This window comes from Hypanus sabinus, chromosome 25 (assembly GCF_030144855.1).
Source record: "Hypanus sabinus isolate sHypSab1 chromosome 25, sHypSab1.hap1, whole genome shotgun sequence".
NCBI lineage: Eukaryota > Metazoa > Chordata > Chondrichthyes > Myliobatiformes > Dasyatidae > Hypanus > Hypanus sabinus.
The window spans coordinates 25,046,685-25,061,800 of record NC_082730.1 but is presented as its reverse complement, the minus strand read 5'-3'; the positions used below and the strand labels follow the sequence as shown (position 1 = coordinate 25,061,800).

Here is a 15,116-nt window from a genome sequence, read left to right as displayed (position 1 = left end):
AAGCATTCCCACAACATGATGCAGCCACCACTGTGCTTCACGGTAGGCATGGTGTGTCTTTGATGACGTGGTATTTGACTTACACCAGTGTTTAGTCAGATGGCCAAAAAGCTCAATTTTGCTTTCATCAGACCACAGAATCACCTTCCAGCTGATTTAAGAATCTCGCATATGCCTTCTGACAAACTCTAACTGTGATCTCATGTGAGTTGTTTTTTTATTCAAAAGTGGCTTTCTCTTTCCCATTTTCCCATAAAGCTGCAACTGGTGACGCACCCGGATAACAGTTGTTGTACGCGCAGTCTCCCATCTCAGCCACAGAAGCTTGTAACTCCTCCAGAGTCGACATGGGTCTCTCAGTGGCCTCCCTCACTAGTCCCCTTCTTACACAGTCACTCAGTTTTTGAGGACGGTCTGCTGTAGGCAGGTTTACACCTGTGTCATATTCCATTTCTTGATTGACTTAACTGTACTCCATAGGATATTCAGTGACTTGGATATTTTCTTGTATCCGTCTCCTGACTTGTGCTTTTCAAAACCTTTTTGCGGAGTTGCTTGGAGCATTCTTTTGTCTTGGTGGAGTTTTTGCCGGGATACTGACTCACCAGCAGTTGGACCGTCCAGATACAGGTGCATTTTTACTACAGTCATTGAAACACCTTTACTCTCCTTTGGAGGTGTGGAGCTAATCTCTATTTATCTAATTATGTGACTTCTAAAACTAGTTGGCCGCACCAGTGATGATTTGGTGTGTCATGTTAAATGGGGGGGGGGGGGGTGTGAATACTTAAGCCATCAATTATTTTGTGTTTTATATTAGTAATTAATTTAGATCACTTTGTAGAAATCTGTTTTCTCTTTGACACAAGAGTCTTCTGTTGATCAGTGTCAAAAAAAGCCAAATTAAATCCACTGATTCAATGTTGTAAAACAATAAAACATGAAAACTTCCAGGGGGCGGTGAATACTTTCCATAGGCACTATGTATGTAAAAGTACATATGTGTGTATATCTACATGCACTATCGCATACTGAGAGGTCAAGAGTTCATCTTTATCGTACAAGTGGTCTGTCTAAAAAAATCTAATGAAAAAATGTAGAAGCCATTCTTGGGCCTGGTGGATGCATGTCTTCAGGCTCTGTATCTTTTGCTTGATGGAACTGAAGGAGAAAAGGTGATAAATGGGGTGGGAAAGGTCTTTGATTTTGTTGGCTACTGCACCATATTCTATATACTCTGTTCTGTTGAGGTCCATCATAATTTTCTGCACAGAGTAACACACACAAAGTGCTGAAGGAACTCAACAGACCAGGAAGCAAACATGGAAGAGAATAACCAGTTGATGTTTTGAGCTGAAACCCTTCATCAGGACCAGAAAAGAAGAGAGATGAGGCTTAGCTTTTCTCCCCTAGATTCTGATTTATTGCTTTGCTTCTAATAGCCCGAAGAACCCTAAAGTTTATTTCCTAAACCAGGGATGCAGAGCACTTCGAATTACCTCTGGTTACTCAGTGATGTCCTCGGACAAGGAGCAACTGCAAATGTGTATAAAGCACGTCGCAAGGTACAGTACATTTTTACCTCCTCAGGATAAGTTTAAGCACCAAGCCTTGGGTAGCAATTAGGACATTTGGATAAACAAGGAAAGTCATGGAAAATTAGTCTCTTCACCTGGATGAATTTGAGCAAATTACTGGAACATCAGAATGGTTAGCACAAATGCTAGTGGGTACCAACAGGGATTGAAGAATAGGATGAGAGAGTATGGTTGGGAGGCAGGGATCGGAAGCAGGGTGGGATTGCAGGAAATAAGAGTAGGACTGGGAATAGGGTGAGGGGATGGGATTAGGAAATGGTTGAGAGCGAGATTGGTGAGGACGTTGAGAGGGGGTCTAAGTAATTTTTTTTATTAAAGTCACCATATACTATTTTGAGATTCATTTTTTGCAGACATTTCCAGGAAAGGTTGGGAATAAAATGAGAGGATGGAGTGGGGAAATGGGTGAGAGGGTAGGGTTCGGAGCAGTGGGAGGTTGGGGTTAGGAAGTGGGTGAGAGTGGGCTTGGGGATTGGGTGGGAGGTTGGGCTTGGGGAATGAGTGGGAGCTGTCTTGCAGTGAGGTCCCATGGTTGACAAAGAAATTATAGCCAGAATCTTTAGTTAATTGGCTGGTTGACACCACTGCTCTTCAGGCGGTTCTGTGGGATCCTTTACAACTGAGAGGATGAATAGAGAGGGTGTAGAGAGCTGACCATTTCCAGCAGCAGTTTGGAAACGGGTCTCTGATTTTCCAACTTCAGGTGGCTCTGTACTTTGTCTCTGTGTGGAACTGCGTACTAATGAGGAGTTGACACTACCAGAAGAAGGGGAAATTAAAAATACAAGTGAAATAACTGGTGGTGACTCAAATCTCAGGAAATAGTTAAAATTGGGAACAGGATATAAGACCAAAGCACTAATATTATCTGACCAGTAATGGTCACAAGAATTTGACAAGCAGGACGATTGTGCAATAAAATGGAGACACTGAATTGAATATATTTCGAGAGAAAGGTTAGATCTGGCCCTTGGATTGAGAGTCTGAATTGGAGAAAGGCCAACGTTGATAGTATGGGAAAGCATCTGCTAAGTGGATTGGGGCGGGTTGTGTTCCGGCAAATGTGTACCTGGTAAATGGGAGCCCTTCAGATGTAATATTTGGGAGTATATGTTTCTGTCAGAATAAAAGGCAAGGCTAGTAGATTTGGGGTACCTTTGATGTTTGAGGGATTTTGAGCCTGGTTAAGAAAAAGGTGCATAGCAGGTATAGGCAGGAAGGAGAAAACAAGGTACTTGATGAGTATTTTTTAAAAATACAGCAGAATACTTAAAAAGAAATCAGGAGGGCTAAAAGAAGGTGTGACAGGTCTAGCAGACGAAGTGCAGGAGAATTCCGAGGGATTCTACAGATAAATTAAGAGCAAAAGCAAGGAGCAAAATTGGTCCGCTAGAAGATTATAGTGATCATCTATTCATAGAACCAAAAGAGACCTTAAATTGATTTTTTTTTTGGCATTTGTATTAACTTGGGAGATGGACACAGTCTATATAAGTGAGGCAAACAGTAATGTGTTCATGGACTATATACAGATTACAGAGCAGGAGCTTCTTGTCTTGAGGAAAATGAGGGTGGATAAATCCCATGGGCCTGACTATATCCTCCCTTGGAGCCTGTGGGAGGCTTGTACAGAAACTGCAAGAGCCTTAGCAGAGAAATTTCAAACATCCTTAGCCATGAGTGAGGTGCTGGACGATTGGAGGATAGTTAATGTTCAGTTCTTCAAGAAAGGCTCTTAAAAATAAGCGAAGAAATTGTAGGCCGGAGAGACTGACATCAGTAGTGGGAAAGTTATTGGAAGGTATTCTCAGAGGCCAGAGAGCAGTAGTAGATGGTTGCCTCTCTAATTGGAGACCTTGACTAGTGGTGTGCCAAGAGGATCAGTGCTGGATCCACTGTTTGTCATCTGTATCAATGATTTGGTGGATAATTTGGTAAATTGGATCAGCAAATTTGCAGGTGACAGCAAGTTTGGGGTGTAGTGGACAGAAAAGAAAACACAGCTTGCAGTGGGATCTGGTGGAACAACTGGGGAAAATAGGCTGGAAAAATGGCAGACAGAATTTAGACAAATGTTGCACTTTGGGAGGTCTAACCTGAGTAGGACTTGCACGGTGAGTGTGAGGGCACTGAGGATTGTGGTACAGCAGAGAGATCTGGGAATGCGGATCCATAATTCCAGAAGTGGCACTACAGATAGGTTTGTAAAGAAAGCTTTTGAAGCACTGGCCTTTGTAAATCAAAGTATTGAGTACAAGAGTTGGGATATTGTTCTGAAGGTTTTCAAGATATTGGTGAGACCTAATTTGGAGTATTGTGTGTTAACTACCGGAAAGATGTCAGTAAGATTGGAAAACATGCAGAGAAAATTTACAAGGATATTGCCAGGAGTTGAGGACCTGAGTTATAGGGAAAGATTGAATAGGCTAGGATTGTATTCTTTAGAAAATAGATTGATAGGAGATTTGATAGAGGTATACAAAGTAATGAGGGGTATAGATAGGGTAAATGCAAGCAGCTTTTTCCACTGGGGTTGGGTGGAATGACAACCAGAAGTTATGGGTTAAGGGTGAAAGGTGAAATGCGTAAGGGAGGGGGAATTTCTGCACTCAGACAGTGATGGGAATGAGGAACAAGCTGCCAGTGGAAGTAGTGGATGCAAGTTTGATTTCAACATTTAGGAGACATTTGAATAGATACATGGATTAGAGATGTATGGAGAGCTATGGAATGGCTGCAGGTCAATGGAACTAGGTAGATTTAATAGCTTGGCATGGACCAGATGGGCCAAATGGCCTGTTTGTGTTGTGGTGGTCTGTCTCTCAGGAGACACTGAAGTGCCTGATGAAATGGTAAATGGGTGGGAACTGATTAAATTTTGCTGTGTTTCCCCGTTCTCGTACACTTGTAACTGTTTTGCCATCTGCTTCACAGCAAACTGGAGATCATTATGCCGTCAAGGTGTTCAATCATGTCAGTTACATGCGTCCTTATGAAGTGCAGATGAGAGAGTTTGAAATGTTACGTAAACTGAACCACAAGAATATTGTCAAGCTGTTTGCCGTAGAGGAAGTGGTGAGTTCTGTACTGTGTCACCATTTAGAAAGAATGTTGCTTAAAAATGAAGCAGGTTTTTTTTAAACCTTTGCTCTACATCCAATTACTCCCCTCATTCACCACCAGAATTTGTAATGAATATCACAAGAGGATTACCCAAGAAACAACATGTAGAAGATTGATTTCTCTGCTATTACTCAAAGACTAGTCCCCAAGATCCCTGAAACTATTGTATTCACCCTCCCTAATCCTTGCTCTAAACACCAGCTTAAAGAGAATCCTCCAGACCTCTCGTAAGCAGAGTTAACAAAATAACAGAAAAAGTTTGTTTTAGATTTTCACCTCACCTAAGGGAGAAACAGAATATCTTTTCTGTCCCTAGAACCCCAACAGATCCCAAGATCCAACAAATACCCTCATTCCATAACCTCACAGCCTACTGGTTGTCCCAGACCGGTCTTTACAAGTGGCCAGTTGCCAAATGCGATGTGGACACTGACCCAGGCACCATCGTCTTGCATGTTGGTCCCTCAATTCTGAATGGTGAGATTCAGACATTCTCTGTGTGCCCATCCACCAGGGAAGCACCAAGCAGAAGGTCCTTGTGATGGAATACTGTGCCGGTGGAAGTCTACTCAATGTCTTGGAAGAATCAGAAAACACTTTTGGCCTTTCGGAATCTGAGTTCCTGATTGTGCTGCAGAGCGTGGGTAAGACTCAGCTGATTGCATTTACCTTGATTGAAGTTGGGATGGTCACAGGCTGGCGGTGGGGGGAGGTGGGGGTGGAATCTGGAAAGTTGGTGGCTGGGGCAGGAAGAAGTGAAAGGATTGAGGGGAAACGTCTTCTCAAGGGTGGTGGAGCAATGAAGCAGTAAGGGCTGCAGTCTTCCTGGCTCAGTCATGACCTTGAGTGCTGTTTGTGTGGAGTTTGCGCGGCCCCCAGGCAACCATTTCCTCTCATGTCCCAAAGAGGTGTTAGTGGGATGACTGGCTGCTGTAAATATTAGTGTAGGCAAGAAGGTGCGAGAGGTATATCAAAGGGTGGAGGAATCAGAGGACATGAGATATATAAATGCCTCTTTGAGTAGTAAGGGTTTATTGGGACACTCTTTGAATATCCAGTCAAACCTCTCACTACCAAGTCATAGGACATTATACAATTTCAAGGCTACCAAAACCGTAATGCCATAACATTACATTTTATGACAAATCCAGCTTTAGCGGTTGAATTTGTGTCCAGTGTACTGTTTACATTATGGAAATTGCGATCTGCTTTATTGATGTAAGCATTGTGCTGAAGAGGTCAACGCTGAAAAGATTCGGGGTGAAAGTTTACCTGATTATTTTCACTCTCGGTAGGCAAGAGGCTGTCTCGTTCAGTTATAACAGCGAACATTTCAAAAGTGACAGCCTGATAGTTGGATCTTGACTGTATGTTGTTTGTTTTTTTTTCCCTCCTTCGTTGCAACAATTTGCCCTTTCAGAATCCGAGTCAGTTTTATTATCACTGACCTGTTTTGAAATTATTTGTACCAGTTGCTGGCATGAATCAGCTGAGGGAAAATGGAGTTGTGCACCGGGACATTAAGCCAGGGAACATCATGCGAGTGGTCGGGGAAGATGGTCAGTCCATCTATAAACTGACGGACTTCGGAGCAGCCAGGGAACTGGAGGATGGTGAACAGTTCATGTCACTGTACGGGACTGAAGAATATTTGGTGAGTTATCATTCCAATAGCATCGTTAGTATGTCACTGTATCTGTAAAGGTGAAGAGTGCCATGAGCATTTTTTATTTTTAAATGGATTAAACATTGTCCATCTGACAAGCTCTACCGCAGTTGGAGCTGATGATATACTATTATTGAAGGTGCTTAAATCCAAAGTACATCAAACATTTGGGCAGAAGTCCAAATCAGAATCGGGTTTATTATCACTGACATAAGTCATGAAATCTGTTGCTTTGCAGCAGCAGTAGAGTGCTACACATAAAATGTACTATAAATTACATTAAGAACTATACAGATAATATAAATAAGTAGTGCAAAAATAATATGTTCATGGACTGTTCAGAAATCTGATGGCAAATGAAAGTCAGTGCAGTCAAATTTTCCAAATTCCACTGAAACGTAAAGGATAAAGCATCCTTATCATAAAAGGGTCTTTTCAGAGAGAGAACAGAGTTTATAGAGCCTTGTGGGTCCATGTATATTTTTTAAAAATTCTAGATGGCTTGGACTGGTGCAAAAGATGATCAAAATGACTGACCTCTGGTGTACTCAAATAATAGAGAGCAGAAATTGTGATTAATGTCTTGGTTATGTGGGAGCACTGTTTCTGGTCCAGATACCACACTTTGTGAATCACATTAAGAATAGACTTGCAATGATGTCAGATTCCAAGGGTTATACTTCAAAGAAAGTTAGCACAAACTATATTTCCTCTTCTTTAGAAGGATAAAGACTGATTTGATTGAAGCTTTGCTCAAGTACTATTCCATATATCATAAATCTTCTCTTGGGACCACCATTAGTGAGGTGAAGGGGACAAGAGACATGTGCTCAGAGTTCTATTGCAGCTGCTCAGACAATAAAAGAGTCTATGCCTCCACTTAGCATGTCCTGGGCAACATCGAGGCATGGTCAGATGAACATCAAGAAACACTTGCACATGAGAAAGTCGAACCGTCTACTCCTGACATTCAATGCAGTTACCAGCACTGAATCCCACTGTTAACATTGTAGGGATTTTCCTTTGGACATTCTGCAGTGATTAGCTCCTGGCCACCATCATGGAGGGTGCACAAGTATGGAGTGTGATGGAACGCTGGTTGCATGCCTGGGCTCAGCACCAGCAACCCCAAATTCAATGTCATCCAGGACAAAACACCCCAACCCACCCACTCCCACATCCATGGACACAAACATGCACTTTCTCCACCACCAGCGCAAAATGTTTGCCATGCCATCCATCTTCAACATGCACTGTAGTTACTTGTCTACCTCCACAAGCTCATCACCTCCCTCAGCAAGAACAGGAGCAGCAAGTGAATAGAGAGGTGGGCCCCTTCCAGATCCTGTTGAAGAGAACAGCATCCTGACTGGAAAATACTGTATTGTGTGTGTAGTGTGTGTGTAGTGTGTGTGTGTGTGTGTGTGTGTGTGTGTCTATATATATTTTTTTAAAATATATGTATTTTTTTCTCCTACAACACAGTCAGGTTATTCCTAACCCAACAGCACTGTAGCTGCAGTTCCTTTGGAGGAGCTTTGAAGATGACCGCTCATAAACACCAGCTTGTGAATAATAAGTCATAGTGATAAATGGCTGTCTTGCTGGCAAAGTCAGCGTCTTGTGAGTGAAAGGTTAATGTCAGCCGGAATATGGACACTATAATTGAAACTTCTCAGCTAATGTCAGCTTGGTTGACAGCATGAGTTCATGGGAGGAAAATATTCAGCGTAACAGGGGTATCAATTACTGGCTTTCCTGCTCAAAATAAGAGCTAGATGTCCTTGTCTTTCATTCTTACATGACTGTGTGGATACTCAATGGGAGCTTGACTAACTTTTTAAAGAATGGTTTGGATGATTCACATTTTTTGCCTTTGGATTCGAGTTGGACATTACTAGCAATGCCATCATTTATTACCCATCCCTAATTGCGCTTGCATTGAATGGCTTGTTAGGCCACTTCAGAGGCAATTTATCTTCACGAGTCTGAGGCAGTAAATAGCAGAGACTAGGGTTATAAGATTAAGAGTCAGGACAAATTTGTGTTACATCAATGTTCTGTGCTGAGTTACCTGAAGTCAACTGATTGTCATGGGAGCAAGAGAGGGGAAATAATACGTTGGTGACAATTACTAACAAATCTTCAGAAATGCTGTTGTGTGGACACCAGATAAATTGAAGGGTACAATCATGAGCCAGCTTGTTGACGCTGTCCACCTCAAGTGAGACATAAAGATTCATACTAGAAGAATTCCATCTTCTATTGATTAGCATCCCAGCCAACTGTTAGTCCCAAAAGGAAGAATAATTGGAGAGTGTCTATCATTAGGGATGGACGTTGAACAATCAGATATGTTGAACTTTTATTTTTACTCTCAGCACCCTCTCAATGCTTTTTAACTATCTGTGTTTTCACAGCACCCAGATATGTATGAGCGTGCTGTGCTCCATAAACCCCAACACAAGAAGTATGGAGTCACGGTGGATCTGTGGAGCATTGGTGTGACCTTTTACCAAGCAGCTACTGGCAGTCTACCTTTCATTCCATTTGGAGGGCCTCGCAAGAATAAGGAGATGATGTATGTCCATTTCAGAACCTTTCTTATAGTACTCAGTCAATTTTCCATTCCCATATCAACCATCTATTATTTCTAGCTTGGGTGGTTTTCTTATCCAATACGCTACAGGTGGCCCCCGTTTTTCGAACGTTTGCTTTATGACAGCTCGCTGTTACGAAAGACCTACATTAGTACATGTTTTCGCTAACCAAGGAGGATTTTCGCTTTTACGAAAAAAAGACGCCCACTTTATACATGTGTTTACCCTGAGAAAGATTACCATGACCGTGAAGCCTTGTGTGGGCAGTTGCATGCGTAGGCATGTACGTGCACGTGGGCGTACGTACCGATTTTTTTTCTCCAAATCGATTTTGGCTCTCTGTCTTCCCGATTTTGATAAGTGAAACTACACCGTACATACAATATTTCTACTTTATATAGCTGTGTATTTATCATATCATATTCCTGCTTTTACTATATGTTAGTGTTATTTTAGGTTTCATGTGTTATTTGGTATGATTTGGTAGGTTATTTTTTTGGGTCTGGGAACGCTCAAAAAATTTTCCCATATAAATTAATGGAAATTGCTTCTTCAATTTACGACATTTCGGCTTACTAACGGTTTCATAGGAACACTCTACCTTCGGATAACAGGGGAAACCTGTATATCTTTTTTTCTCAGACCAAAAGGCACGGGAGCAGAATTAGGCCATTCAGCCCATTGAATCTGCTGTACCATTAGATCGTGACTGATTAATTTTCCCTCTCAACCATGTTCTCTTGCCTTTGGCACCTTTGCTAATCAAGAACCAATCAACTTCTGCTTTAAATATACCTAAAGGCTTGACCGCCACAGCTGCAGGTGGCAATGAATTCCACAGCTTCACCACCTGTGGTGAAGAAATTCCTCCTATTGGGATGTCTTTCTATCCTGAGGATGTGCCCTCTGGTCCTGCACTCTCCCACTATTTGAATTTGTCGCTTATCCTGACACATTAAAAGTGCGTTGGCTGAAGCACAGTCTGGGACATCCTCCAGTCCTGAAGCATGCCAAAGTGAGGCTTCTCTTTCTGTTGTATTATCGATTTATTAATCATTTCATCCAATCCCATTACATCTACAATTGCAATAGACTGCAGTACCTGGAAATCTAAAAGAAAACTTGAAAATATTGTAAGTTGAGGAGCATCAGTGGATTATTCACAAGTAGAATAGATGACCTGTCTTACAGAATTACAGAAACAACAAATTTCAGACAGCTGCATATTGGGAGTTCAGAAAAAATGGCAGTACATACATAGGAAGTTTAAAGGATAAAAGAAGCAATGACACTGTTGTTTATGATGTCTATAATTTGGGCTGATTAGGAATTTTACAGATGACACAATTAGTGGAGTGGTGGATAGTGAGGAATTGCCATAACAGGATTCAGCTGGATATGGACCAGTTGGAGACGTGAGAAGAACTGGCAGATGGAGTTTAATCCAGCAAGTGTGATGTGTTGCACTTCGGGTAGTTACATTTCAGAGGAAAGTAAATGGCGGAGCCCTTTGGAGCATTGGGCTATAGAGGGATCTTGGGATGCAAGTTTATAGTTCTCTGAAGGGGTTCAACACTAGTTGATAGGATAATAAAGAATGCAAATTGCATGCTTGCAGTCATCAAAGTACATTTATAATCAAAGTATATGTATGTCACCATAAATAATCTTAAGATCCATTTTCTAGTGGGCATACTTAATAAGTTCATAATAGAATAATAACCAGGACAGAGTCAGTGGATGACCACACCATCTAGGGTGTTCAACCAGTCTGCAAAAGACAACAAAGTGTGCAAATACAAAATTAAATAATAATTAATAAATAAATAATATTGAACATGAGCTTAAGAGTCCTTGAAAGTGAGTCTATGGGCTGTGGGAACACTACAATAGTGGGGCGAGTGAAGTTGTCCTGTTTGGTTCAAGAGCGTGATGATTGAAGGGGAATAACTTCTGGTGGTGAGTCCTGAGCCTCCTGTACCTTATTCCTATTGGCAGCATTGAGAAAAGACCATGTCCTGTGTGGTGGGAGTCCCTGATGGATGTTGCATTACTGTGACATTTCAGTCAGTGAGTATAAAATTTGGAAAGGCAAGTTGCAGCTATATAAAACTCTGTTCCAAATCGGATTTGGAGTATTATATGTCGTTCTGGTTGCCCCACCACTGGAAGGATGTGAGGAGGCTTTGGAGAGGGTACTTGGGAGGCTAATCAGAATGTTGCCTGGATTAGTGAATATCCACTATAAGGAGAGTTAGACAGATTTGAATTATTTTCTCTGGAGCATCAGAGGCTGAGGAGTGACCCGAATATAGCAATATATTAAAATTATGAAAGCCATGGTATGAAATTATCAGTGATTCTCAGGGTGATAATGTCAAATGCTCAAGGTCTTAAGTTTAAAGTGAGGGAGGGAAATTTTAAGTGATTTAAGAGGCAAGCGATTTTTCTCCCAGGGTTGTAGGTGCCTGGAATGCATTGCCAGAAGAGGTGGAAGCAGACATGATGGGGACATTTAAGAGGCATTCAGACAAATGCATGAACAGGCGGTGAATTGAGCATGTGTACGGTTTAAACTGACATCATGCGTCGCCCATCATGGTGCGCCAAAGGGCCTGTTCATGTTCTAAATAGGACAAATGCATAAACAAAAGATGAATCTGCAGATGGTATAATTAGGAACAGCAGGATCATTACAATTGTCTGTGTTTTTTCCCCATTCTGCACTGATATTCAAACCAGCCTTTGAATCTGCCAGCTGCAGCCCTATCGTTGTCCTGAACTCTTCATTACTTAGTGAATTAACGCTGTCTCATTGTGGAAACATCTGGTTCATCTTGGAGGTTGGCTAGATCATTACCATTTTGAAATCATTTAATTCCAGGTATAAAATCACAACGGAGAAGCCAGAGGGAACCATCGCAGGGGTGCAGCGCAGGGAATGTGGACCCGTGGAGTGGAGCAAAGACCTGCCAATCACTTGCAGGCTCTCAGTGTAAGATGGTATTGGTATTTGAATTGGTTTGTTACTGTCACTTGTACCAAGATGCAATGGAAAGCTTGTCTGCCAAATTGTTCATTGAATCGTTACACAGTGCATTGAGGTAGAACATGATACAGCAATAACAATGTACTATAAAGCGTGTAAAATGCTGGAGAAACTCAGAAGGCCAGGCAGCATCTAGGAAAAGAGTACAGTCGATGTTTCAGGCTGAAACCTTTTGGCAAGACCCCTATATAATTCATACTATAAAGTGTAATGGCTGCAGAGAAAGTGCAGTGCAGGTTAATAATATAAACAAAAACTAGGTAGTTATAATGTCAGGAGCCCATCTTATCGTACTAGGGAACCATTTAATACTCTTATTACAAAAGGAGAGAAGCTGTCCTTGAGCCTAGTGGTTATGTGCTTTCAGGCTTTTGTATCTTCTGCCTGATTGAAGGGGAGAAGAGAGGGTATCCTGGGTGGGTGGATCTTTGATTATGCTGGCTACTTTACGGCATAGAAAGGATTCCACATGCTCTACAGGTTTTTTTTGTTTTTTCGCATTTGAGTTGTACCTTGAAGCAGCAGGCTCACTATCGGTTCTTGACCAACTTAAAAAGTTGGCAGAATGGAATCTTGTAATTTTGATGTCAAATTTATTGGGTTACACTGCAGTCCCAGTTGTGATGGAACTAACCCTTAAGATGCAGCGGAGGGATGGGAGAAGGATATATTAAACTGCTTGGGCTTGGTCCGCCATACAGTTGCATCATGGATGGACTGGTGCACATGATAACAGTCAAAGAATATTAACATGAAGTGTCGTCAAGATGGAGTTTGGCCTGAGTCAAAAGGTTGAATGTTCAAGCAAACCGGAAGACTAGGGCGTGAAATGCTGGGAGATAATGATGTGGAGTTGTGCAGGGATGTTTGTTATTTTTAAAAGGGTGTCAGGGAATAGACAACAGACAATAAGTGCAGGAGTAGGCCATTTGGCCCTTCGAGCCTGCACTGCCATTCAATATGATCATGGCTGATCATCCCCAATTGGTACCCCGTACCCGCCTTCTCCCCATATCCCTTGACTCCGCTGTCTTTAAGAGCTCTATCTAACTCTTTCATGAAAACATCCAGAGAATTGGCCTCCATTGCCTTCTGAGGCAGAGCATTCCACAGATCCACAACTCTCTGGGTGAAAAAGTTTTTCCTCAACTCCGTTCTAAATGGCCTACCCCTTATTGTTAAACTGTGGCCTCTGGTTCTGGACTCCCCCAACATCGGGAACCTGTTTCCTGCCTCTAGCGTGTCCAATCCCTGAATAATCTTATATGTTTCAATGAGAAAATAAATTTATTCCTTACATGATCTGCAAAAAAGATTGTACTGAGGCCTCTGTTCCCCTCTCAACCAACACCAGGTCAGTTGGCTAGGCTCTTGCATATACCTTTAAAATAACTGAATTTTACAGTGGGTGACCATAATTAGGATGTAGTTTACTTCTTACTGGTGCTTAGTTCACAATGATTGATCCTCACTGGCATGGAAGTTCAACAAACATAGACCATCACTGGGTTACAGTTTCCCAGGTAATGAAATTCTACAGTGACTGCACCTCTCTGATACTGAGCTCCATAGTCATTGATTTTCATACAGTGACACTCATTGTAACAGTTCCATGTTCACTTGCTTCCATTGGCTAATGATCCAATGTCCAACGGTCGGTACTGGAGAATGGGATCTGTAACTGTGGATGCTTCTTGCTCGGGTGTACTCAACCCTTATTTCTAATTCTGACTGGGTGAGAATAGCTGGCCTGCTACATTCCTGTTTACTGTGACACAGCCTGGCATCCACGCGAGGATGGAAAGCGAAAGGTTGTGCTGGAGTGGAGAGGAGAGGCCAAAAGTAACAGCCTAGATAATAGTTTTGAAAAAGGGACTAAAGTTTGGAGACACATTGCATTGGTATTTATTCAAAAATAAAACTTTCACTACGTTGAGCTATGAATCAACTCGAATTCAATAAAAGTACTAGAAATTATTGGTTCTCATGAAATGATGAGAAAAAAACATATTCACTCAAAAGACTCCTAGTCCTTGGAATTAAGTCATCAGGTGGCTGTTGCTCAAATAAGCACTATCAGGACCAAGGAGGATGAGTATTTTGGAGATGGCACAGTGACGTGAGATTGCAGATGCTGGAATCTGGAACAGCAAACAATCTGCTGGAGGAACTCAGCAGATCAAGCAACATTTGTGCGAGGAAAGGAATTATCCTGACGCAGGATTTCAACATAAAGCATCGACAATTCCTTTCTTCCGACAGATGCTGCTTGCTCCTGAGTTCTTCCAGTAGATCATCAGTTGCTTTAAAAGATGTGTGGTTAGCTTGGGAAAGTGGCAGCCATAATCTTAAAGAATGGTCGAACTGTGAGGTCACACGCCCCAATCTTGCTTCTAATTCTTGCTTTTGCTGATAGTATCTCCAGCTTGTGTTAAGAAGTATAATTTACCAGCCTTAATTCCTTTTCCTCCTTTGTAATCTTGCTCCAGAGGCTTGAAGCTTCTCCTGGTTCCCATCCTCGCCAATATCCTAGAGGCCGATCAAGACAAGTGCTGGGGATTTGACCAGTTCTTTGCAGAGACCAATGACATCCTCCACAGAACTGTGATCCATGTCTTCTCACTGCCGCAAGCTACGATACATAAAGTTTATGTCCATTCCTACAACACGTAAGTATCGCGGTTTATCACCATTTTTCTATGCTTAATGATTGTGTTTGGCTACAGTTCTGAATCACCGAGTGGTAAGATGTATTCCAAAATAGAGTAGATAATTGAGAAGATGGCATTATACTCACCTGCAAATCTAAGGATAGGTTCCTGATGGGAAAATTGGAATGTGTACTTTGTATTACCATTCCATTTAATGCATTAATTTACTGTACATCACATAGCCTGTACTTTTTCTAGCCAGGTTTTGAAGGAAAAGAATTGTGAATAAACTCCTCTCAGGCTTCCAGCGGGTACAGGTATCCGTTTTAACTGCCATTTCGATGCCGAACTCTGCCATTTTCATCAGGGATGGTGCCTAGGTATGTCTAGTCAGGTGGTATTTGTACCCCAGTAGTCCGTCCCTCCTGA

The 15,116-nt window shown here is 41.9% G+C and overlaps 1 protein-coding gene across 2 annotated transcripts in view; it reads left to right on the top strand.

The window, feature by feature from the left end:
- The window catches only part of ikbke (inhibitor of nuclear factor kappa B kinase subunit epsilon), a 59,340-nt gene that overhangs the window by 3,288 nt on the left and 40,936 nt on the right, over positions 1 to 15,116 (top strand). The window contains exons 2-8 of one of the 2 annotated variants that reach the window (XM_059950345.1): positions 1,477 to 1,565; positions 4,533 to 4,673; positions 5,236 to 5,365; positions 6,194 to 6,375; positions 8,808 to 8,968; positions 11,872 to 11,982; positions 14,526 to 14,705. In XM_059950345.1, coding sequence (XP_059806328.1) covers positions 1,479 to 1,565; positions 4,533 to 4,673; positions 5,236 to 5,365; positions 6,194 to 6,375; positions 8,808 to 8,968; positions 11,872 to 11,982; positions 14,526 to 14,705 — 992 coding nt within the window. In that variant the 5' untranslated portion in view covers positions 1,477 to 1,478. Of the gene's footprint in view, positions 1 to 1,442; positions 1,566 to 4,532; positions 4,674 to 5,235; positions 5,366 to 6,193; positions 6,376 to 8,807; positions 8,969 to 11,871; positions 11,983 to 14,525; positions 14,706 to 15,116 lie in introns of both variants that reach the window. The other variant, XM_059950344.1, reaches the window with a different exon arrangement.